At 39.9% G+C, this 23,860-nt stretch overlaps 1 protein-coding gene across 3 annotated transcripts in view; it reads left to right on the plus strand.

The window, feature by feature from the left end:
• LOC121375873 (CD109 antigen-like) overlaps positions 1 to 23,860 on the plus strand; it is a 63,742-nt gene that overhangs the window by 32,803 nt on the left and 7,079 nt on the right. Inside the window, exons 19-34 of one of the 3 annotated variants that reach the window (XM_041503552.1) lie at positions 1,083 to 1,133; positions 2,174 to 2,285; positions 4,045 to 4,162; positions 5,022 to 5,135; positions 6,244 to 6,345; positions 6,908 to 7,036; positions 8,041 to 8,182; positions 9,170 to 9,346; positions 10,071 to 10,152; positions 10,418 to 10,574; positions 15,527 to 15,607; positions 17,372 to 17,549; positions 18,322 to 18,542; positions 19,399 to 19,548; positions 20,748 to 20,810; positions 22,538 to 22,650. In XM_041503552.1, coding sequence (XP_041359486.1) covers positions 1,083 to 1,133; positions 2,174 to 2,285; positions 4,045 to 4,162; positions 5,022 to 5,135; positions 6,244 to 6,345; positions 6,908 to 7,036; positions 8,041 to 8,182; positions 9,170 to 9,346; positions 10,071 to 10,152; positions 10,418 to 10,574; positions 15,527 to 15,607; positions 17,372 to 17,549; positions 18,322 to 18,542; positions 19,399 to 19,548; positions 20,748 to 20,810; positions 22,538 to 22,650 — 1,990 coding nt within the window. Of the gene's footprint in view, positions 1 to 1,082; positions 1,134 to 1,207; positions 1,262 to 2,173; positions 2,286 to 4,044; positions 4,163 to 5,021; positions 5,136 to 6,243; positions 6,346 to 6,907; positions 7,037 to 8,040; positions 8,183 to 9,169; positions 9,347 to 10,070; positions 10,153 to 10,417; positions 10,575 to 15,526; positions 15,608 to 17,371; positions 17,550 to 18,321; positions 18,543 to 19,398; positions 19,549 to 20,747; positions 20,811 to 22,537; positions 22,651 to 23,860 lie in introns of all 3 variants that reach the window. The other 2 variants (XM_041503550.1, XM_041503551.1) reach the window with 2 other exon arrangements.

Here is a 23,860-nt window from a genome sequence, read left to right on the forward strand (position 1 = left end):
TGGTTTTCTCGTTAGATCGTGTTCTTTTTATGAATTACTTTTCTTTTATAACTACATTTCTATCCAAATTAACATACAGGTACTATATACATGTGACTGTTGAACACCGTACACATACCGTTCTTCCTTGAATAAATATAGAGATGCAAGATGCTTGGCGCAGTGATTAAGTTGCTCTATATTTAGTTTTGCTGTATTGAATTATAATGTTTACAACCAAGAAATATTTAAAATAGTGTATTAAAACTATGCATTAGACGGTATATTTTTTTTAATTGATGGACGCACATCGTACACTGGGTGGGTATTGAAATCGTACACTAGTCAAAACCGACGTGGTGTGCACGTCGTACACTTCATTTTTTAACAACCCATTTTATAAATGCAATATTTCAGTTAATATTGGCGGTAAGAGTACAAACGTTTGCGTTCTTAATCCAAACAGACTATATTTTATATCCTATATGTCAAATCAAGTATAATCTTTTTTATGTTTTCGTATTTTATCTAACATTCCTGAAGAAAGAAAACAAATCACGATTTTGGTGTACGTTTCGTCCAAGTATTAACTTATTTGTTAACACTGAGTCGCTAAACTTCGCATACAATATCATCTTGTATTTTTCTTTCATAGCGTAAAATTTCGAATACATTAGTTTCTTATGTTTTAAGATATTTACAAAAATGTTACAGTGATAACGAGCTTACCTAAACCAAAAATAAAACTCGTGTGTAAGTAATTCCTGCCGTACACCGTTCCCACGGTGTGGATTGGAATTGCCGTATCTATACTTCACAACGGTGATAGAATTCTATTGGTATTGCATGTGACAAAATTTTAAACGTTTTTAGTGTCCAGGGTCCCATTCTACGATCTTAGGGATAAGATCACCTTAAGTGCATAACCACCATATGCGCTTATAATGATCTTAGCACTACGATCGCTTCGTGGAACGGGGCCCGGAGAGTTTTTAGGTTGTATTTGGTGCAACTTTCGCATTAAATTGTCATTTGTATTCAAAATTATACTTTTCATCATCCTTCCTATAACACATTTTTTTTCTCCTTATTATGTTTTATAGACAGCCTTGGTTATGGTCCCCAACCTGGAGTATATCGGTCCCCCGCCGGCCGTAAGTTGTTTCAAGTTGTAAAGCTCTATCTTAATGGCATGACGTTAAGTGTTGTTTCATTTGTTGTTTCGCAGGACCTTATCTTCGCACGGGTGTACAAATTCCAGGCCCAGCTCAGTATTCAGAAAGTAAGTAATTCGATTAACTCTATATATCCAGACCTATGGTGATACAGATACTGAACGGTTGGAAGTCAGATGTGGATCTAAGGGGGTACATCGGATCCGCTCCGCCCCTCCCCGCCATCCCTTTTAAAAAAAAAAAAAAAAAAAAAAAAAACATCAATTTTCGATTTCTTCTTTTTTCTGTTTGTTGTAAGGATGGAATGCTTTAGCCCAACAGTGTGACACAAAATATAGAGTGTTAAAATCTGTTCTGTTTAAGGACACCTCTAGAGCACATTGATTTATTAATAATCGGCTATTGGATCTCAAACAGCTGACCATTCTCATATACAATTTCAGAACAAGTCCGCTTCATTTTTTCCATTATTACTTTCCACAGACAGGACAGAAACATACCACGGCCTTTGATATACCAGCTTTGGGGCATTGATTGGGACGGGACGATAACCTGTTAGAGAATAAGAGCATCCTGCGATCAAAGCAGCTCAAGTGAGCGATCTACCAAATATGATTTGCCTGTCATCCATGTTTTCCGTTCTATACAGCCGAGAGCGGGACGTAGCCCAGTGGTAAAGCGCTCGCTTGATGCGCGGTCGGTCTGCGATCGACCCTCGTCGGTGGGCACATTGGACTATCTTTCGTTCCAGTCAGTTAACCACGACTGGTATATCGAAGTCCGTGGTATGTGCTATCTTGTCTGTGGGAAAGTATATATATATATATATATATATATATATAAGATCCCTTGCTGCATTAGAAATAATGTAGCGGGTTTCGTCTGATGACTACGTGTCGGTATTGCCAAATGTTTGACATCCAATAGCCGATGATTAATTAATCAATGTGTTCTAGTGGTATAGTTAAACAAAACAAACTTTAACTTTAACTTTCATCCATCTTTTCCGTTCTATACAGCAGCTGCCGAGCATGCCACTATCGCCTCAGATTCAGCACCAGTGTTGAAAGAGGTGGACAGAATCAGAGAGATATTCCCAGAAACCTGGCTGTGGACCAACACCACGACGGGGTGAGTCACGTGCTTTAAAACTTTTCACGACCGAACACCACCACTCTGTAAATACTCGGCCTCGACGGTGTAGTAGTTAAACCATCGGACTTAAGGCTGGTAGGTACTAGGGTTCGCTTCCCGGTACCGGTTCCCAACCAAAGGAAGTTTAACGATTCAGTGGGTACACGCAAGCCGACTTCTCTCTCTCTCTCTCTCTCTCTCTCTCTCTCTCTCTCTCTCTCTCTCTCTCTCTCTCGATACAACAAGCGTCGCATTTGCTTTATTTATAATTTTGAATTTGTTGCTATTTTAACAATATTTGACCTAGGGGCCTAAAATGTTGACTGAAGGTGGCACATATCCATTTATTGCATACCAGTGTAAGATATTTCTCATGTGATAACAACAATCACTCAATATCAAACTGGTGTAATATTGGCGTGACGTGAGTGTGACGTATATCATTTGCTGACCCAGTTCATAGAAAAATAACGTGTAGTAGGTCTCGACATCATGCTTACTTCAGTGTTGCGGCTTGTTTGCAGTTGTTTCGTAATAAATAAAGTACTAAACTAGCTTGTCTGTCGTACTATTTTTATGAAACTCGTGGACAGCGTTGGCATCTAACTCGCTTTTGCTTGTCAGATACCAAACCTGTTAACTCATTTAATAAAAATGGTATGACAGGCAAGCTCGTTTAGTATTCTCTATATACAATTCCATATTTAGTTGGATTATTGTCTGTTTGGGCCACCCGATATTTTAACTATAGGATTAAGTCGGTCATTAGTCCCCAAATGTTTCAACTGAATATACATGCATCTTTGATTGGCCTGTTTCCTACCCTTTACAGCATATAAACAAAACATACAATGCAGAATAGCGTAGCTTCATCTAATACTGTAATAAACAAGCTTAATACCAAGACACTCCAGCTATAACTCAAATGTGATAAAACAGAGAAAACAGTATCGAGACAAAATGAGTGATAACAAATTAATACAAAAAAAAACGAGTTTTTGTTTCTTTGTTTGTTTGTTTGTTTGGAGGGGGGGGGTTGTTGGTTGTTTTGGGGGTTTTTTGTCTGTAATTTTGAAATAGTGTATGCTTAGCGTTTAGTTTTAGTTTGGGTATGGATTTCATTTCTTGGGAATGGTTGGGGGATTTGAATTGGCAGCTCAGACCTTGTGATTTATTTGACTTTCTATCACTTATTCATCAGTCATTGTTTAATATGTCATGGTCGGGTGGAAGAGATTGTTGGTGGGGGTTTTAAAAATAAATATTTCTCTTTTTTTCTATTTTCTGGATATTGTTGGGGGTTTGGGAGTGGTATGTTTTGCGTGAGATTTCTTTTTGTCGTTTGGCAGTCTTGATTTATCGTGACTTTTTAAAACCTATGTACTCAAAAGACAAAATACAGCCGTTTATGAGGAGTGGCAGTCCTCCCGGAGACGAATCGCATGACAGCGATTTGTGGCAACCATCACAACCTTTCAAACACCCGTTTTACTCTGGCCTGTGCTGAGATACGATTTTGATCATGATAACGGTTTTGTTGTTTAGATTTGTATCTGCAGTAGATGCATGATTTCTTTTGTTTTTCTTTCTTTCTTTCCTTCTTTTTTCTTTCTTTTTCTTTTTTTCTTTCTTACCTTTTTTTCTTTCTTTTTTTGTTTATGGCATGCATTATATCTGAGCCGCGAATGTTGAACCACGTGTTGACATTACGTTATACACTTATTAACTGTGTTGCTCCTCTACAATTTGTTTTTAGCGCTGACGGCATGGCAGTGATTAACACGGAAGTACCAGATACCATCACCTCCTGGATTGCTAGTGCATTTGCCCTCAACGCCAAGTCTGGTCTTGGAGTATCTCCAACCACAGCAAAGGTTTGTGTAACTCGTCGCGATACTTGTTTTCTGACAGTAACCAGTCCTTATGGTTTGACGCGAGCAATTGCTCTCACTAACAAGTGCTCGCGCAAATCATTTTTCCGCGTGGGTGGAAAACTGGGCGCCTTGTCACATGTCGATAACGTTTTGGACATTAGGTAATTTAATAACACCGTGCAGATTTGTTTTCCATTTAGTCACTGAGAGCAAATGCTGTCTGATATTAGTTTAGTTGAGCAGTGTATTGCTCCCATCAATTTTCAAACTTTAAGCACTGCAAGGGGCGGGACGTAGCCCAGTGGTAAAGCGCTCGCTTGATGCGCGATCGGTATATCAAAAGCCGTGGTATGTGCTATCCTGTCTATGGGATGGTGCATATAAAATATCCCTTGCTACTAGCTGAAAAAAGTAGCGGGTTTCCTATCTAAGACTATTCGTCAAAATTACCAAATGTTTGACATCCAGTAATTGATGATTAATAAAGCAATGTCCTCTAGTGATGTCGTTAAACAAAAACAAACAAACGTAAGGACTGCAATAACAAAGACATCATGAGATTATAACAAGTGATGTGCTTTTTAATTTTTCAGCTTGCGTGGTGTCCACTCAACATACAGTCATTCAGCCAATTAACCACTCATTCATTCAATCAATCAATCAATTAATCAATCAAAAGGACAAATATTATAACGCCCAACACTAATGAACAGTTATAAACTCACTAACTTCGTGTATTTTATTGTGCGGGGGTGGGGGTGGGTGTCAACTGTTTTCCATCCATGACTACATGCAGTCTAATACAATAACTACATATATTTTATAGCGGTGTTTTCTTTTTTTCAATTCTTTTTTTTAGCTTAGAGTTTTCCGTTCATTCTTTGTGAGGCTGACTTTGCCTACATCAATCGTACGAGGAGAACAGGTTGTCATTCAAGCCAGTGTATTCAATTATCTCGGCAGCGATGTGTCCGTAAGTACTTCAAGCCAGTGTATTCAATTACCTTGGCAGCGATGTGTCCGTAAGTACTTCAAGCCAGTGTATTCAGCTATCTCGGCAGCGATGTGTCCGTAAGTACTTCAAGCCAGTGTATTCAATTACCTTGGCAGCGATGTGTCCGTAAGTACTTCAAGCCAGTGTATTCAACTATCTCGGCAGCGATGTGTCCGTAAGTACTACAAGCCAATGTATTCAACTATCTCGGCAGCGATGTGTCCGTAAGTACTTCAAGCCAGTGTATTCAGCTATCTCGGCAGCGATGTGTCCGTAAGTAAGCCAGTACTTCAATTACCAGTGTGTCCGTTCAATTATTCAAACTATCTCGGCAGCGATGTGTCCGTAAGTACTTCAAGCCAGTGTATTCGGCAGCTGTCTCGGCAGCGATTCAATATCTCGGCAGCGATGTCTCCGTAAGTACTACAAGCCAATGTATTCAACTATCTCGGCAGCGATGTGTCCGTAAGTACTTCAAGCCAGTGTATTCAACTATCTCGGCAGCGATGTGTCCGTAAGTACTTCAAGCCAGTGTATTCAACTATGCGGGCAGAAACTATAGGCATAATATGTCTGAAATGGCGGAAGACCTATACAGTGGATTTCTGCAAACATTTATCTTTCATCTGAAATTTAAAATAGGCGAAAGACCCTATACAGCACGCGATTTCTGCAAACATTTATCTTTCATCTGAAATTTAAGAGGCCACTGAATATTGCACGCGCAAATCATGATGGCTTAATCAAATAAAAAATGGAATGCTTGGATGTTAAATTCTAACCGGGCTTTTAAATGACAGTTGTTGGCTATTTTAAGGGTCTATCTGACTCTATATATAATAGCAGTAAAAAAAACACATAAATCCTGTACTTTTCATGTAGGGGTCATGAGGGCGGACTCGAAAATTATTCTAGGGAGGGGAACAAGGGCAAAGGTCAGATGGACTAAGTGACTGCAGATGACTCTTTAATGAAAATTGTAAACATAATGTTAACAAGAAGGGCTCACTTTAAAATATTTTAGCAGGGACATGTTCAGGACAACTTTTATTTGATACAAATTTGAGGTTGTTTCTTCTTTACTAAGGCTACAGTACAGCTGGCGGGGTCCGGAGACTTCCAGAGCATCATGTACGATGATAATGGGGAAGAGGTTCTCACGTCAGGGGACCAAAAGAAAACCGTGATGGTAATATTATATATATATATATATATATATATATATATATATATACTGTGTTCATACGGTGTGAAGTAAGTTCATAAACTGTTAAATCCAGCTGCTCCATGACGATTCAAAATATGTTATATACAGATGAGATAGCAGTATAAAAGACGTGGTGCGAACAGCTGCGTTACACACATACACACATGTGTATACTATCACATGCACACAAACATACTCAGAGGGAGAGAGAGAGAGAGAGAGAGAGAGAGAGAGAGAGAGAGAGAGAGAGAGAGAGAGAGAGAGAGAGAGAGAGAGAGAGAGAGAGAGAGAGAGAGAGAGGGAGGGAGGGAGAGAGAGAGGGCGGGAATGGACAGAGAAATATAATATGAAAGACATAAATACAGAGGTAGTCGAAGGAGAGAGAGAGAGAGAGAGAGAGAGAGAGAGAGAGAGAGAGAGAGAGAGAGAGAGAGAGAGAGAGAGAGAGAGAGAGAGAGACAGACACACACACACACACACACAGAAAGAGAGAGAGAGTTGGAACAGTTATTTCTGTAGCTTGTCCTACATTATTATGTTGCAGGTAACAGATGGTGAGGCTGCCTCCGTATATTTCCCAATAGTTCCCAACAAGCTGGGTAAGATTGATATCCAAGTCTCTGCACGAAGTCCAGCTGCTGCTGACGCTGTAAAACAACAACTGCTCGTCGAGGTAAGCACCCCCACCCACACACCCAAATATATTGCTGGCTAATCGTCAGTGCAGTCAACGTTGTCGGCCTTTTAAAAAAAAAAATCAAATGTCCTAGCTACAACAGTATCATCTATACCAGAAATAATGCCACGCCGCCTCAGATGATAATATTGTGATGCACCATGACATTTTGTGTTTTTAATTTCCCTCTATAAAGGGGGGACCGGCCTCGGTGGCGTCGTGGCAGGCCATCGGTCTACAGGCTGGTAGGTACTGGGTTCGGATCCCAGTCGAGGCATGGGATTTTTAATCCAGATACCGACTCCAAACCCTGAGTGAGTGCTCCGCAAGGCTCAATGGGTAGGTGTAAACCACTTGCACCGACCAGTGATCCATAACTGGTTCAACAAAGGCCATGGTTTGTGCTATCCTGCCTGTGGGAAGCGCAAATAAAATATCCCTTGCTGCCTGTCGTAAAAAGAGTAGCCTATGTGGCGACAGCGGGTTTCCTCTAAAAACAGCGTCAGAATGACCATATGTTTGACGTCCAATAACCGATGATAAGATAAAAAACATCAATGTGCTCTAGTGGCGTCGTTAAATAAAACACACTTTACTTTACTTTTATAAACGGGGGAGGTGGGATGTAGCCCAGTGGTAAAACGTTCGCTTGTTGTGCTGTCGGTCTAGGATCGATCCCCGTCGGCGGGCCTGTTGAGTTATTTCTCGTTCCAGCCATTGCATCACGACTGGTATATCAAAGGCCGTGGTATGTGCTATCCTGTCTATGGGATGGTGCATATAAAAGATCCCTTGCTACTAATGGGAAAATGTTGCGGATTTCATCTCTAAGACTATCTGTCAGAATTACCAAATGTTTGACATCCAATAGCCGATGATTAATAAATCAATGTGCTCTAGTGGTGTCGTTAAATAAAACAAACTTTAACTTTTTAACTCTAAAAACTAAATACTGTGTACTAACATTTGTTTACGTTTTTAAATAATATTTTGTCTTCCAGCCCGAGGGAGTGAAACGTGAAGTAAATATTCCGATTCTGGTGGATCACACAGACAGTTCAGAAACCTTCAGTAAGGTGTTAGAACTAGAGACACCATCATCCTTAGTTCCTGGATCACAACGTCTACGAATCACAGCTACTGGTCTGTATATATCTCTATAGTACATTTCATAATTATACATATTATATTACATACCAGTTAAATCTTACAATATAAATACTATTAGTTATGCGTTTATTTGACAGGGTGTACTGGATTATACGCTCTGTCAAAAAGCCACGTAACGAATGTATTACCTTTTAGATCTTTGTTTTATAATAAAACTACAATTACACTAACAGTCAAACTTTAAAATAAAGTACACACATATCTTGAGTTTGAGTTTAACAGCATAATATAACATCAAATTCCTCAAAATGTATTGAGGTGCTGTTGGGTTGTTGTTGTTTTTTGTTGTTGTTGTGTTGTTGTTGTTGTTGTTGGGGTTTTTTTTGGGGGTGGGGGGGGGGGGTGTTAACTAATAACTATGCAAGGTATTTACTGATTTTTTGTTAGCTGTTTGGGTATCAAGAGTGTCGACAAGGATTCCGGGTGGTTTCACCCTGGAATCATTTCGAACCCTGTGTTTCACAAATAGAGTCAATTCTTAGCGCCTTTTAACAAATTTAATCAGTGAGAAAATTCCGTTGGTCTCATCCGCAGTTTGTATTTTCGGACAACCAGTCGAGCAAATCACTTGACATTTCGTACACCCCGGCAAATTCTGTATTTTCCCGCAAATCCTGTATTTTCCAGCAAATTAAACGGTGTACTTGTGGTATGCACAAGCTATTGAACAATCAAAACGCATGAAAGTTATATAAAAGGTAATAAATTGCTGTATACAATCATCACATACACTTGTCCGTATTATATTCATTCATTACCGCCATTAGAACACACACGCATACAGAGAGAGAGAGAGAGAGAGAGAGAGAGAGAGAGAGAGAGAGAGAGAGAGGGGGGGGGAGGGAGGGAGGGAGAGAGAGAGAGACACACACACACACAAACACACCCTCTCCAGAAGTCGTTCCTACGGGCCTGGCTTGGATACTGCTCCCTGTTTGAGTAGTCTCTCGTTTATTGCAGGTGATCTGCTGGGACACAGTATTGACGGGCTCGACTCCCTTCTGTCGATCCCTGTGGGGTGTGGCGAGCAGAACATGCTGAAGTTCGCCCCCGACGTCTTCATTGCCGACTACCTGACCACCACCAAACAGATGACCCCTGAACTCAGCAACAGAATCACCACCTACCTGGAGCTGGGTAAGGACTCTTACACAATTGATCGTCTGGTGAAGGGAAAGTAAAGGAGGTAGTTTGGTTTTGGTGTGCAGAACCTCAACTTACAAAAGAAGTATCCATCTCCATCTACTAGTAACTCGTGTCTCTATGAGCCCGATAATTCAAGGCCGTACCCTGATCAAAATCCTATGGGGCACTACATTTTGTAAACAAATGAAACACTATACAAATTAAACCCTGAGATGTGTATGATATTTTCTGGAGTAAAAATAAAATAAGTGAGATTCTCGGGGTGGGGGATGGGGGGTGGGGGGTGGGGGAGTGGGAGGGGGGTTAACTGCCCATTTTCCACGCCCCCCGGAGGGTACGGCCCTGTAATTGGAACTGAGATTGTATCAAATTGGAATGAGCCGAATTAATTTCGTTCCGGAATGTTCTGAAATATATTTATTTATATATTTATTTTCTTAATTATTTATTTTACTTTTTATTGTTGTTTTTTTGCTGTATATGTACCATTGTTGAATTTTTATATTGATGTTGTTCATCACTTTAGTTTCGAGTTGACCATAGTTTGACACCCAATAGCCGATGTATTTTTCGTGCTGGGGTATTCAATACCGTACTGTTAAACATTCATTCATACGTTCATTGTATATGTACCAAACCGTACTGTTTTATTTTACTTTTAACTTTTTTGTTCGCTATATATATCTAACCGTATTAAAACTGGTGAATTCCACAGGTTATCAAAGACAGCTGTTCTATCAGAGATCAGACGGTTCCTTCAGCGCGTTTGGAAACAGAGATGAGTCGGGAAGTACATGGTAAATTGTCAGCTCTGTGTGTTCAGTGGCTGTATCCATTTACAGTATAAAATAAACACATACACATAAACAGTTGCATGCCTAAAAGTTCGATCCAATCAAATATTGCATTACAATGAAAACATTACGATCCAATCAAATAATTTGTTACAGTAACAATAATTTTTCACTAAAAAAATAGCATATAACATTCACACCATGTTAGCACTGTTAATTTTGTAAAAACTACTTTTTCTTGCCTATGTGTATAAATCTTATCTTTCAGGCTTACAGCTTTTGTACTGAAAGGTTTCCAGCAAGCCAAACGCTACACTTTAATTGGAAATGCCACCATTGACAGAGCGCTGCACTGGCTAATCGGAACACAGAATACCGATGGGTTTTTCAACGAACAGGGCACAATCCTTGATGTTAACATTATGGTAAATACAGAATATTTTAACCTGTAAATTTGAATGCATTGAATCATTCGTGTGGTTTATCTATATGAGGACTGCCACTCCACGGGACGATCCACCTAGTTTTGCTCTATAGGACTGCCACTCCAAAAACTGTTTTTTGAAAAAAGATAAAGCTGCACGAGGCAGAGGTCAGTAGATATATATACTACTCAAAAGAATTTAAGGGTCAAAAATTTATAACCAAATAAGTTTCAGAGCGTATTAGATTGATGATGTAAACTACACCAAATTTTTTATTTATTGTTCCATATTTACAAAAAAAAACACAAATAAACGTCACTGTATACAAGAAAGTCACATGACATGCTGTCAAAGTTGAAGGTTGTCAAACATGGATTTTACACATTAGAACATTCGTTTAATAGTGTGTGAATCCACCCCTGGCGCGAATACACTCGACACATCGTTGCCTCATGCTGTTGATCAGACGTCTGAAGAACTCTTGGGGAATGGCCTGCCACTCTGCCATAAGAAGTTGACCCAGATCATGAAGGTTGGCCGGAGGGGCATGGTTATCCCGAACTCTCCTGCCTAATTCGTCCCAGGCGTGCTCTATTGGGGCCAAGTCAGGCGAATATGCTGGCCAATCCATCCTGGCGATACCTTGTTGTCTGAGAAAGTCCGTTACCACCCTGGCGCGGTGGGGTCTGGCATTGTCATCCTGCAGAACTGCCCCGCCGCCAATCTGCTGAAGGCCTGGGAGAACCAACGGCCGGATAATCTCATTCAGATAGCGGATTCCATTCAGATTGCCATCCACCACATAGAGGGGGGGGGGGGGGGCTCCTGTGGTGGATAGAGATGCCGCCCCACACCATGACGCTGCCACCACCGAACCGGTGACGTTGTCTAACGTTAACGTCAGCGAAGCGCTCCCCAGGACGTCTGTAGACACGAACCCGACCGTCGTTGAACTGGAGACTAAACCTGGACTCATCAGTGAACATCACTCGACCCCAATGAACACGTTGCCACCGCAGATGAAGCGTGCACCAGTGACGTCTGGCCGTTCTGTGACATGGTAGGAGTCGTGGTCGAACAGCCTGGCGACGGCAGCGTATATTATTGGCTCTCAGACGATTGCGTATGGTTTGATCAGACACTCGAGTTCCAGTCGCAGTCCGCAGATTGTCACGTAATCGGCGTGCAGTGGTTGTGCGTTGACGTAGAGCCATATTGGTGATGTAGCGGTCCTCTCTATTTGTAGTGCTTCGGGGACTTCCCGCACGTGGACGATTTCGAACAGAATTCGTTGCTTGGTACCGTTGCACAGTCGGCCAACGACACTCTGACTGACACCAAGTCTCAGAGCAACATTTCTTTGCGTATTGCCATCCTGAAGCCAAGCAATAGCCCTTCCTCGATCTTCGATAGTCAGTTGAAGTCGTACCATTGTCGAATTTGGAGTGTGCACCGTACACGAACGCAAGCTCCAATTATACGGAAATTCAGCATTGGGAACATGGAATACACGTGCAAAGCGTGCAAATGAAGCGCTTTGTGAAAAAGCAAGTTATGGGCACTTAGCAGACCTTTCGCTTTCGCCCTAATTTACGTGCAAATGTAAGCATGTTTTCGCCATTAAAACTAGTCGACAGTGTCAATGACAGTGGATTTTAATTCATTTATGAGTTGCTTAGACCCACTTTCGTCAAAATGGAACAATACCATGCGTGACACTATGGTCTAGCTAATATAATTGACATTCAGAAAATAATGTCGAAAATATCGTCTGACCCTTAAATTCTTTTGAGTAGTATATTTAGACATAGGGTATAGCATGCAGTCCTGAATCACTGTCAAAACTGACTGCCTGTACTTATTTTTTTTATGCTTATATCCAATTAAGGTTCAAGCACACTGTCTTGGGCACACACTTCAGCTATTTGGGCTGTCTGTGCAGGACAGTGAATTAGTGGTTAGTTTGTCAGTGATTAGTGAGAGAGAAGTCGTTAAATTCGCTAATGGAGAGAGCCGGTACCGGGATTCGAATCCAGTGCCTACCAGCCTTAAGTCCGGTTGTTTAACCACTACATTAGCGAGGGCGGTTGTTCACGATTGGTGAGCATATTAAATGCAATCAGTGGCAGTTTCCATGGACACAGCCAATAAAGGTCAAGTCTGTTGCTTTTATGTAAACAATGGAATTTATTTACACCACATATTGTGTTTACATTTACCATAGTTCTGTTCTGTTCTGTTCTGACACCCAATAGCCGATGTATTTTTCGTGCTGGGGTGTCGTTAAACATTCATTCATTCATTCATTTATTTACTCCAAAATAGATGACTTTTCAGAGCCATTAAGGCATAACAACAGTCATGGAAGAATAGCACCACGACCTTTTCAAAGCATCGTTTGAAGTCTGTTTTGTGTAGAGATAGGAGTCTGAATAAGTTGATGGTCTTGTCGTCTGATTAACTTATACTCATGGAAACAAGTTCCTGTGCGTGTATTGCACATGATATATATATATATATATATATATATATATATATATATATATATATATATATATATATATATATATATATTGTATACATATATATACACATAATATATATACATATATATACAATGTATATATACTTAACTCCAAAAGAAACGCGAAAATTTTAAAATATTAAAAAACCCACATTTGAATAAACTATGTACAAATCGATTAAGTTGACCAATAGCCATCTTGTCAGCGTATCCAATTCCACATAACGCATGAAAAAAACGAGTACAGTGTGACGTCACGCACGTGCTGAAATTGACGACCAAAATCGATCTGGAATGCAAAACGGGTGGATCATGAAAGATGCGAATTGCACGTGAAACACTACCAGGCCTGGGTATAAAAGAAACGCCAGACAGCAATGTTCAACTCATTTTACGAGTAGCGATACAACGATGCCACGACTTAACGCTGATTCCAGACATAGAGCTTTGGGGAATTTGGAGGCCGGAATGGATGCCAGGCAGGTTGCACGTGCTTTCGGTGTCCATGTCTCGACAATCTACCGTCTCATAGACCGATTTCTACAGAACAACAACGTCGTCGACCGTCCACGTAGCGGCCGTCCCAGAGTGACGTCACAGCGCCAGGACCGTTACATCGTCCGAACTCACATGCGTGATCGGTTCGTACCAGCCACCACAACAGCCCGGCAGACAGTGGGAACCCACAACCGCCCCGTTTCCTACACCACGGTACGACGTCGTCTGATCGCCATCCATCTGAACTGTCGTCGACCGTACATTGGACAACGTCTCACACAGCGACACCGCCTTGCACGACACAACTGGGCTGTTCTGCATCGACAGTGGCGGAACCGACAGTGGCAGAACATCGTCTTCTCCGACGAAAGCCGCTACTGCTTAGATAGGGCCGACGGTCGTATGAGGGTGTGGAGGCGTCGAGGTGAGCGCTTCACAGATGCGTGTGTTATGGAGAGGGACCGTTGGGGAGGGCCTTCCGTCATGCTGTGGGGTGCCATATCCTGGGGACGTCGTGTACAACCTGTCATCTTCGACAACAACGGCCGAGGACGCGGCAGGGGCGTCACAGCACAGCGCTACATCGACGAAGTGCTCAGGCCTGTGGTGGTGCCTTTTTTCGCGGGTCACCGTCAGATGGTTTACCAGCACGACAACTCCAGGCCACACACGGCACGGGCCACCCAGGCATTCCTGGCACAGCACAACATCATCACAATGGACTGGCCAGCTTTAAGCCCGGATCTGAACCCCATCGAGCACTTGTGGGACGAGGTTCAGCGCATGATGAACCAACGCCCTGCTCCCGTGGTGACACAGCAGCAGCTCCGCCAGGCCGTCGTGGACACCTACAACAACGTGCCCAGGGCCTTCATCAGGAACCTCTTCCTCTCCATGGGTAGGAGGTGTGCGGCGGTCATGGCCAGCAATGGCGGACACACCCGCTATTAGTGGACATGTTTGAGTGGCATGTGACGCCATTGAAGAAGCGCCATGGCCTTGACATTTCAAATGACAATGCGACCTCGATTTTTAACATGTCAATAACATGAAATCTCATCTTTACGAATTGTTTAAGTTTTTCATAGAAACGATTATTTTAAGAACTTTGGGACGTATTTCAATGAGTGCACTCAAAACCTCCAATCTACGTATTCGCGTTTCTTTTGGAATTACAGATACAGATACAGATACAGATAGATAGATAGATATTATTCATAAGTCATTTGTAAATATTGTGAGATGATTTACACAAATATGGTGTATCCAAACGAGTAACTAATTTCAGCCATTTACAAACTTGAAACAATTGTTTTTTGGTGCCCAGGAACTTTTTCCGTGAATATTTTTTATCAGTACAGAAAAAATAAATTTACGTTTTTAATATTTGGTCGTCGTCTTTTTTTTTGCAGTTTAATTATCTTTTGTCGGCAGTTTCTACCAGTATTAGTATATGATTTGCTTTTCTGTTACATCCATAGGTGATGCATCTGTATGGAACCTACCGGCCTCGGTGGCGTCGTGGCAGGCCACGGGCCAAAGGCTGGTAGGTACTGGGTTCAGATCCCAGTCGACGCATGGGATTTTTAATCCAGATACCGACTCCAAACCCTGAGTGAGGCAAGGCTCAGTGGGTAGGTGTAAACCACTTGCACCGACCAGTGATCCATAACTGGTTCAACAAAGGCCATGGTTTGTGCTATCCTGCCTGTGGGAAGCGCAAATAAAAGATCCCTTGCTGCTAATCGGAAGAGTAGCCCATGTAGTGGCGACAGCGGGTTTCCTTTCAAAATCTGTGTGGTCCTTAACCATATGTCTGACGCCATATAACCGTAAATAAAATGTGTTGAGTGCGTCGTTAAATAAAACATTTCTTTCTTTCTTTCTGTGTGGAACCTGTAAATGTTTTGTTTTTCGTTTTGTTTTTCAGGATGATCAAGGTAGTTACATAGGACTGACTGCTTATGTTCTTACAGCCTTGATTGAAAACAAAGATCATGATGGATTCTTTGTGAGTGCTACTTTCTTTATTACTTGGGTGGTCATGGGCTTGGGAGTGGGTAGCTCAGTTATATAGTACATACATAGGATGTCGTGTGTCACGAAATCGATCGTGCTAAGTAGACTCATATCCTAAACATCTAACACGGGAGCGTGGTACTAAGGTGTGCACCACCACACACACACCTTATTTTGTTGTGTCCTGGTCCTCTTTCACAGAACATCATAAATTTACATATGCGACTAGCAGTTATACCGGGCATACATTTACAAGTGTTTGGCATCTATTTCACTCAGACATTTACATCATTACAGAAGATGACAAAAGAAAATGAAATAAGTGTACTTTTAACTATATTTGTTGTACTATAATAGTAATACAAATTGTGGTTTAGTCGTAGATGTACGTTTACGTGCAAAACTAGTCTTACCAAGTTTAGTGAAATTGGGCCATGGAAAATACACTATTTAGCAATAGATTTATTTATCGATATAGAAAACATGTAATATCTTGGTTGGTTTGGTGCTTCATGGAAGATTGTCATATTACAATACATGTCCAATAATGCAGGGAGATGGGATCTAGCTTAGTCGGTAGTGCGCTCACCTGAGGTGCTTCATGGAAGATTGTCATATTACAATACATCTTCAATACTGCAGGGAGATGGGATCTAGCTTAGTCGGTAGTGCGCTCACCTGAGGTGCTTCATGGAAGATTGTCATATTACAATACATCTTCAATACTGCAGGGAGATGGGATCTAGCTTAGTCGGTAGTGCGCTCACCTGAGGTGCTTCATGGAAGATTGTCATATTACAATACATCTTCAATACTGCAGGGAGATGGGATCTAGCTTAGTCGGTAGTGCGCTCACCTGAGGTGCTTCATGGAAGATTGTCATATTACAATACATCTTCAATACTGCAGGGAGATGGGATCTAGCTTAGTCGGTAGTGCGCTCACCTGAGGTGCTTTTGTATCAGGATCGAATCACCTCGGTGGTCTGGTTGGATATTTTTCCCGTCCTAACCAAATGTCCTGGTATATGATGTCCTGTTTGTGGAAAAGTGTATATAAAAAAAGATCTCTTGTTGCTAATTGAAAAAATGTAGCTGGTTTCCTTTGAAGATACAAGTAAGAATTACCAAATGTTTGACATACCATAGCCAATCGTTCATTAATCAATTTGCTCTAGTGGTGTTGTTAAAAAAAAACGTTTAACTTTTGAATACTGCAGATGCCCGTGTTAAATGTTGCGCTTGTAATTTTAACACAAATAAGGTATCTAATTTAATTGCAAGGCAGGTCTTTTGTTTTGTTTTTGTTTTGTGTTGCCTTCACGGAATTTTAGACAGCTATTATGTCTATCATCTAGTTGAATATAAAAGATTTTGTTTTTCGATTTATTAAGTGACAGAAATTATTTAGTAGTTGCAATGATTCTGGGGTTTGGGTTGGGTGTTTTTCTTGTTTCCTAAAAGTATTTTCACCTATGTTTTACACGGGACAAGAATAAACAAATAATGGTGCGTAAAATCTTAATCATGTGAACACGACTGTGTTAGTGTATTACAAGATGTCATGTGTATACTAATAAGTATGTCAAAAACTAGATCAGAAGTAATATTTCCTCATATAAATATTTAATTATTAAACAAACAAAAAATATATATATAGATATATAGATAGATAGATAGATTATTTCAGCTATCATAAACTCAACCGTAGAAGAGTTAAAATTGTTAATTTTAATTTTCCCCCGTGTTAAACCCAGGTGAAGAAAGAGGAGATAAGGAACGTGACGACCAAGGCCCTCCAGTATCTGGAGATGCACACACAGAATATCGAGAGCAACTACACACTGGCTCTATTAGCCTACACCCTGAGTCTGGCAGAGAGCTCACACGCTGGCAACGTGTTTGGAGAGGTCTTAACACGCGCAGTCCGCACGGGTAAGCGTTTCTGTGAGGTAGGAGTGGGATAGGGTCAAGAGCGGATCCAAGGGGAAGGACTGCTCATCTCTCTAAACCCAACCTGTCTGTGGGACCTGTGGGATGGTGCATATAAAAGATCCCTTGCTGCTAATCGAAAAGAAGTGGCGACAGCGGGTTACCTCTATCAATATATGTGTGGTTCTTAACCATATGTCTGACGCCATATAACCGTAAATAAAATGTGTTGAGTGCATCGTTAAATGAAACATTTCCTTTCCTTTTCCTCTAAAAAAAAATTAAACTGTGCCACCGGTCTCGGTGGTGTCGTGGTTAAGCCATCGAACAAAAGGCTGGTAGGTACTAGGTTCGCAGCCCGGTACCGGCTCCCACCCAGAGCGAAGTTTTAACGACTCAGTGGGTAGTTGTAAGACCACTACACACTCTTCTCTCTCTCTCCAACCACTAACAACTAACCACTAATCCACTGTCCTGGACAGACAGCCCAGATAGCTGAGATGTGTGCCCAAGACAGCGTGTTTGAACCGTAACTGGATATAAGCACACAAAAAGAAGGAAAACGAAAAACTGTGCCTTCTTTAACAATTTGTTTACAATTTGTTTACGAATGCCACACTTGTATTGGGGTGCTCTTTTCATGCGTTAGTTCATGTTCCCGTCAACAATAAAAAAACCCCACAAAAACAAACAAACAAAAAACAAATAAACAAAAAAATAAAAAACATAGCGTCTTTTATTAAGAGTCAATTTTCCCTCAAAATTTTAATTTCAGATGGCGGCAAAAGACACTGGATTCATATTGATAAATCAGACAAAGTCCCCATTTATCTAAGAGAAAATACAACTCCGACCCGAGCCAAGTCCATTGATATTCTCATTACGTCATACGTTCTGCTGACGTACGTGCAGCGTGGCGAGATCTCCCGGGGAACTGACGTCATGCAATGGATTACGTCACAGAGAAATCCACATGGTGGATTTGCCTCTTCGCAGGTACTAATTGATTTTCTTACACACACGTTATTTATGATAATGCATACTTGTTAACACGTGTACGTGTGTTAATAATTTCAAGGCATACAACTGGCTGCTCCTAGGTGATGGCCTGGGGCCTAATTAACTAAACTCTCGCAACTTTGCGATATCGCAGTGTAATTCTAAACGACGCACAGAGGATGCTTTGTTGTCTAGCAGAGCCTAACAGACTTTTGTGAATTAGGCCCCAGGTCACCAGTGCCATATATCCAATGAAAACCAACACGAGGAAAATCGACGTATAATTAACCTGACAAGCATGTGTCTGTGATACGTAAGTCAGCTACAAGTGCAAAGGGTTGTAAATATATTTTAGTCGAAAATTTGTTAAAATTTGCTTAAAACCTGTTTTTGAGGATATGTAAGAAATAGAATAATACATTCGTGTCCGTTAGATACCATTTATCTCACAACTCGTTGTATAAAAACGTATCAAACTCGCTTTCGCTCGTTAGATACATTTTAAAACAACTCGTTGTGAGATAAATGGTATCTAACGGCCACTCATGTATTATTCTCTATATCTTTAATCAAGAAAATAGTTATATTGCCAGCATTGTCATCTCTGTTTAATTAATTTGATAATAGAGCCGTAACTAGTAACAACAGGTACATGGTCCTTATTAATAAATTTTCTCTTATGTATTACGGAATCGAAAGTTGATCGGTTGGTGTCAACTGATTATAACCGATGATCGATGATGAAACTCCAACCGATTCCCAACACCACGTCGCACTTTACTCAAATGAACTAGCATTTGTTTCCATTTGTGAAGTAATATTTATGTTGCATTGTTTGGGTTTGATATTTCAGGACACGGTGGTGGCACTGGAAGCGTTGACGAAATTTGCTGCCGTCGCACGACCTACAAACTTCCAAATAAATGTCGCCATTACAGTTGGACAGCAGACGATAGAAATAAATATCGACGATAGCAATGCACTCGTGATCAACAGTTATGAGGTATTTGTGTCTGTGTTATTTTACATTTCGTAGTAATTAATAATTAATTTATAACTTTCTGTTGCATAAATGTGAAGCTAACTGACTTTCAGTCTCATAAAAGTGAAGCTAACTAACTTGTCATTTTACTCAAACTGCCAGCCATAGTGATTTATTTATTACGAGAGTAAATATATTAAATACTACACTCGTTTTCGTTAGATATTATTTTTACTAAATGAGCTTTCTCCGTATCTGAGCGAATAAAAGTGATGAATGTTCTGTATAAACCATATCTAATGAAAACGATTGTGGCATTTCATTTATTATCCACCTTCAAAGAATGTAAATGGTTTGGGGGGGGGGGGGGGGTGTGGGTTAATCTGTAAATTTCAGCATTTTGAGTTGGTATAACGGTTATTGCAGAAAAAGTGTTAGAATTACAAATACAGAAAATATGAAGAAAGAATACCCAGATATGGCTAAGAAAACACTATTCATTATACATATCATGGACGCAGATAAACTCTCTCATTAACCACAAACTAACAACTAACCATTAACATCTGTACCGGCCTTGGTGGTGTTGTGGTTAAGCCATCGGACATAAGGATGGTAGGTACTGGGTTCGCAGCCCGGTACCGGCTCCAACCCAGAGCGAATTCTGAAGGCTTCAATGGGCAGGCGTATGGCACTACACACTCTTCTCTGTCACTAACCACTAACCAACTAACAACTAACCCACTGTCCTGGACAGACAGCCCAGATAGCTGAGTTGTATGCCCAGGACAGCGTGCTTGAACCTTAATTGGATATAAGCACGAAAATAAGATGAAATGAAATGAAATTAACGACTCAATGGGTAGGTGTACGGCCACTACACCCTCTTTTCTCTCACTAACCACTAACAACTAACCCACTGTCCTCGACAGACAGCCCAGATAGCTGAGTTGTATGCCCAGGACAGCGTGCTTGAACCTTAATAAGCACGACATTAAGTTGAAATGAAAATGAACATCATGTTGCTGACAGACAGGCCAGCTAGAATGGATGTATTTTACAATATTATGGTTGTTTTGAGGGGGTACGGGGTGCTGTATAAAAACAGAAAAAGTGTAAACTGATCACGATATATTAGTAGATTTTTATAATCCATTATAGCATACTGCGTGCTGCCATAACTGAACACAATTTGTTTATAATTGTTTTGTTGTTTCTAGTATGAAGACATACCTAGGATAATCGACATTGTGTCAACAGGACGAGGCATGGCAGTAATTGAGGTAATAATCAAAATAAATATTCAACAAATTTATTTTAATTTTTTATTGTTGTTCCATCTGCCATCTTTGTTAAACGTCATTTGCACTTTGTTTTGTGCATAGATACAAGCTGGAATATTTTAATGTTTTTCAGTTGTAGGCAGTACGTTTTGGAAGGCAGGAAAACTGACGAAACACTCTTTGTCTCAAAAGGAAACAAAATTAATTCGTAGAGATTTTTATGTTTCAAACAGTTCAAAATCAAAAGCGTGACGTTTAAACTGAATTTTTTTTTGTTAATTCAAATAGAAACCTATGATTCCAAAGTAATTCAAACAAACGTGTCAACTAATTGCTGGATTGAGATAGTATTTTGTTTAATCTTTTAGAATATTCATTTATAAATAGTTTTCACATTTGTGGTATACCTTAATTACACAACTATAAAGACTCAACAAACAGGACTTCTTACTTAAAAGTCACACTCTAGTAAATAGACAATACGTTTGGTTAATCTACAAATCTGTAACACATTTGTGGTATATCTTAATTACACAACTATAAAGACTCAACAAACAGGACTTCTTACTTAAAAGTCACACTCTAGTAAATAGACAATACGTTTGGTTAATCTACACATCTGTAACACATTTGTGGTATACCTTAATTACACAACTATAAAGACTCAACAAACAGGACTTCTTACTTAAAAGTCACACTCTAGTAAATAGACAATACGTTTGGTTAATCTACAAATCTGTAACACATTTGTGGTATATCTTAATTACACAACTATAAAGACTCAACAAACAGGACTTCTTACTTAAAAGTCACACTCTAGTAAATAGACAATACGTTTGGTTAATCTACACATCTGTAACACATTTGTGGTATACCTTAATTGCACAACTATAAAGACTCAACAAACAGGACTTCTTACTTAAAAGTCACACTCTAGTAAATAGACAATACGTTTGGTTAATCTACAAATCTGTAACACATTTGTAGTATATCTTAATTACACAACTATAAAGACTCAACAAACAGGACTTCTTACTTAAAAGTCACACTCTAGTAAATAGGCAATACGTTTGGTTAATCTACAAATCTGTAACACATTTGTGGTATACCTTAATTACACAACTATAAAGACTCAAGAAACAGGACTTCTTACTTAAAAGTCACACTCTAGTAAATAGACAATACGTTTGGTTAATCTACAAATCTGTAACACATTTAGATAAAGGAAGGAAATGTTTTATTTAATGACGCACTCAACACATGTTATTTACGGTTATATGGCGTCGGCATTTGGATAAAGTTAAAACAGAGTGAAACAAGAGTGTGTGACATTGAAACGTGGAAATATACTTTAATATAGGCAAGAACTCGTCTCTGTAACCGTTACTTCTCAGAAATACTTGTTTGTTTTTTTAATATGAAAAATGCATTCTGTGGTATTAGAAACACCAAGATGACCCAAAACACTTTTGATGTTCGGAAATGGATAATTTAAACAATAAAATCTAAGTAATGTATGGTTTCAGTTATTAAAAAACGGCTTTAATAGTGAAAAATATGCCGTAGTGTTTAAAAACTAGGGTATGTCGCTTTAATACGTGACATATGTCGATGTGTACATCATATGCACGTACATAATAACATAGACAGACCTATCACGTGTAACTGTGTATACTAAGTAGAAATAGATAGATTGTTTTAACAGACTGGGCTGTATTTCTTTGTAGATTGGACTGTTTTATAACATTGAGAAGGAGGATTGGGGTGAATCGTCTTTTGAAGTGAACACCGTTCTCATCGACGACTACATTGACGGCTTTACCCTGATGACATGTTCCAAGTGAGTTTAGTTTCATATCATATCTGTTTTTCGCTGTCTGTTCTTCGAGCTGAAATATTTTTTTTATATATATATTCTTTATGATAATAAAAGCTTCGGTGATGACCAGGCTGGGCTTCGTGGTATATGAGCATACTAAAGTATAACGCACGCGCATATGAAATGGCCAATTATCGCAAACTTGCGTGTACACAGAGCTTTACCTAGCACGAGGATTAGGGAGCAGTTATACCACCATCCCTACTCCTACCCCCCAACAAAAAGTGGTCTTATTGTTTAAAAGTGATGTTTGTTTAGTTGAAGGAGATCTTACCATATATCATTGTGTCATTATTTGTGTCATTGTGTCATCTTTGCTGTCAGATGTATGGGTGACGGACAGACGGGAATTGAAATATATAGTGATATCATATAATGATCTTTGCTGTCAGATATATGGGTGAGGGACAGACGAGGATTGAAATATAGTGATATCATATAATGATCTTTGCTGTCAGGTATCTGGGTGAGGGACAGACGAGGATTGAAATATAGTGATATCATATAATGATCTTTGCTGTCAGGTATCTGGGTGAGGGACAGACGAGGATTGAATTATAGTGATATCATATAATGATCTTTGCTGTCAGATATCTGGGTGAGGGACAGACTGGGATTGAAATATAGTGATATCATATAATGATCTTTGCTGTCAGGTATCTAGGTGAGGGACAGATGGGGATTGAAATATAGTGATATCATATAATGAACTTTGCTGTCAGGTATCTAGGTGAGGGACAGACGGGGATTGAAATATAGTGATATCATATAATGATCTTTGCTGTCAGGTATCTAGGTGATGGACAGACTGGGATTGAAATATAGAGATATCATATAATGATCTTTGCTGTCAGATATATGGGTGAGGGACAGACGAGGATTGAAATATAGTGATATCATATAATGATCTTTGCTGTCAGGTATCTGGGTGAGGGACAGACGAGGATTGAAATATAGTGATATCATATAATGATCTTTGCTGTCAGGTATCTGGGTGAGGGACAGACGAGGATTGAATTATAGTGATATCATATAATGATCTTTGCTGTCAGATATCTGGGTGAGGGACAGACTGGGATTGAAATATAGTGATATCATATAATGATCTTTGCTGTCAGGTATCTAGGTGAGGGACAGATGGGGATTGAAATATAGTGATATCATATAATGA

This window comes from Gigantopelta aegis, chromosome 6 (genome assembly GCF_016097555.1).
Source record: "Gigantopelta aegis isolate Gae_Host chromosome 6, Gae_host_genome, whole genome shotgun sequence".
Taxonomy (NCBI): domain Eukaryota; kingdom Metazoa; phylum Mollusca; class Gastropoda; order Neomphalida; family Peltospiridae; genus Gigantopelta; species Gigantopelta aegis.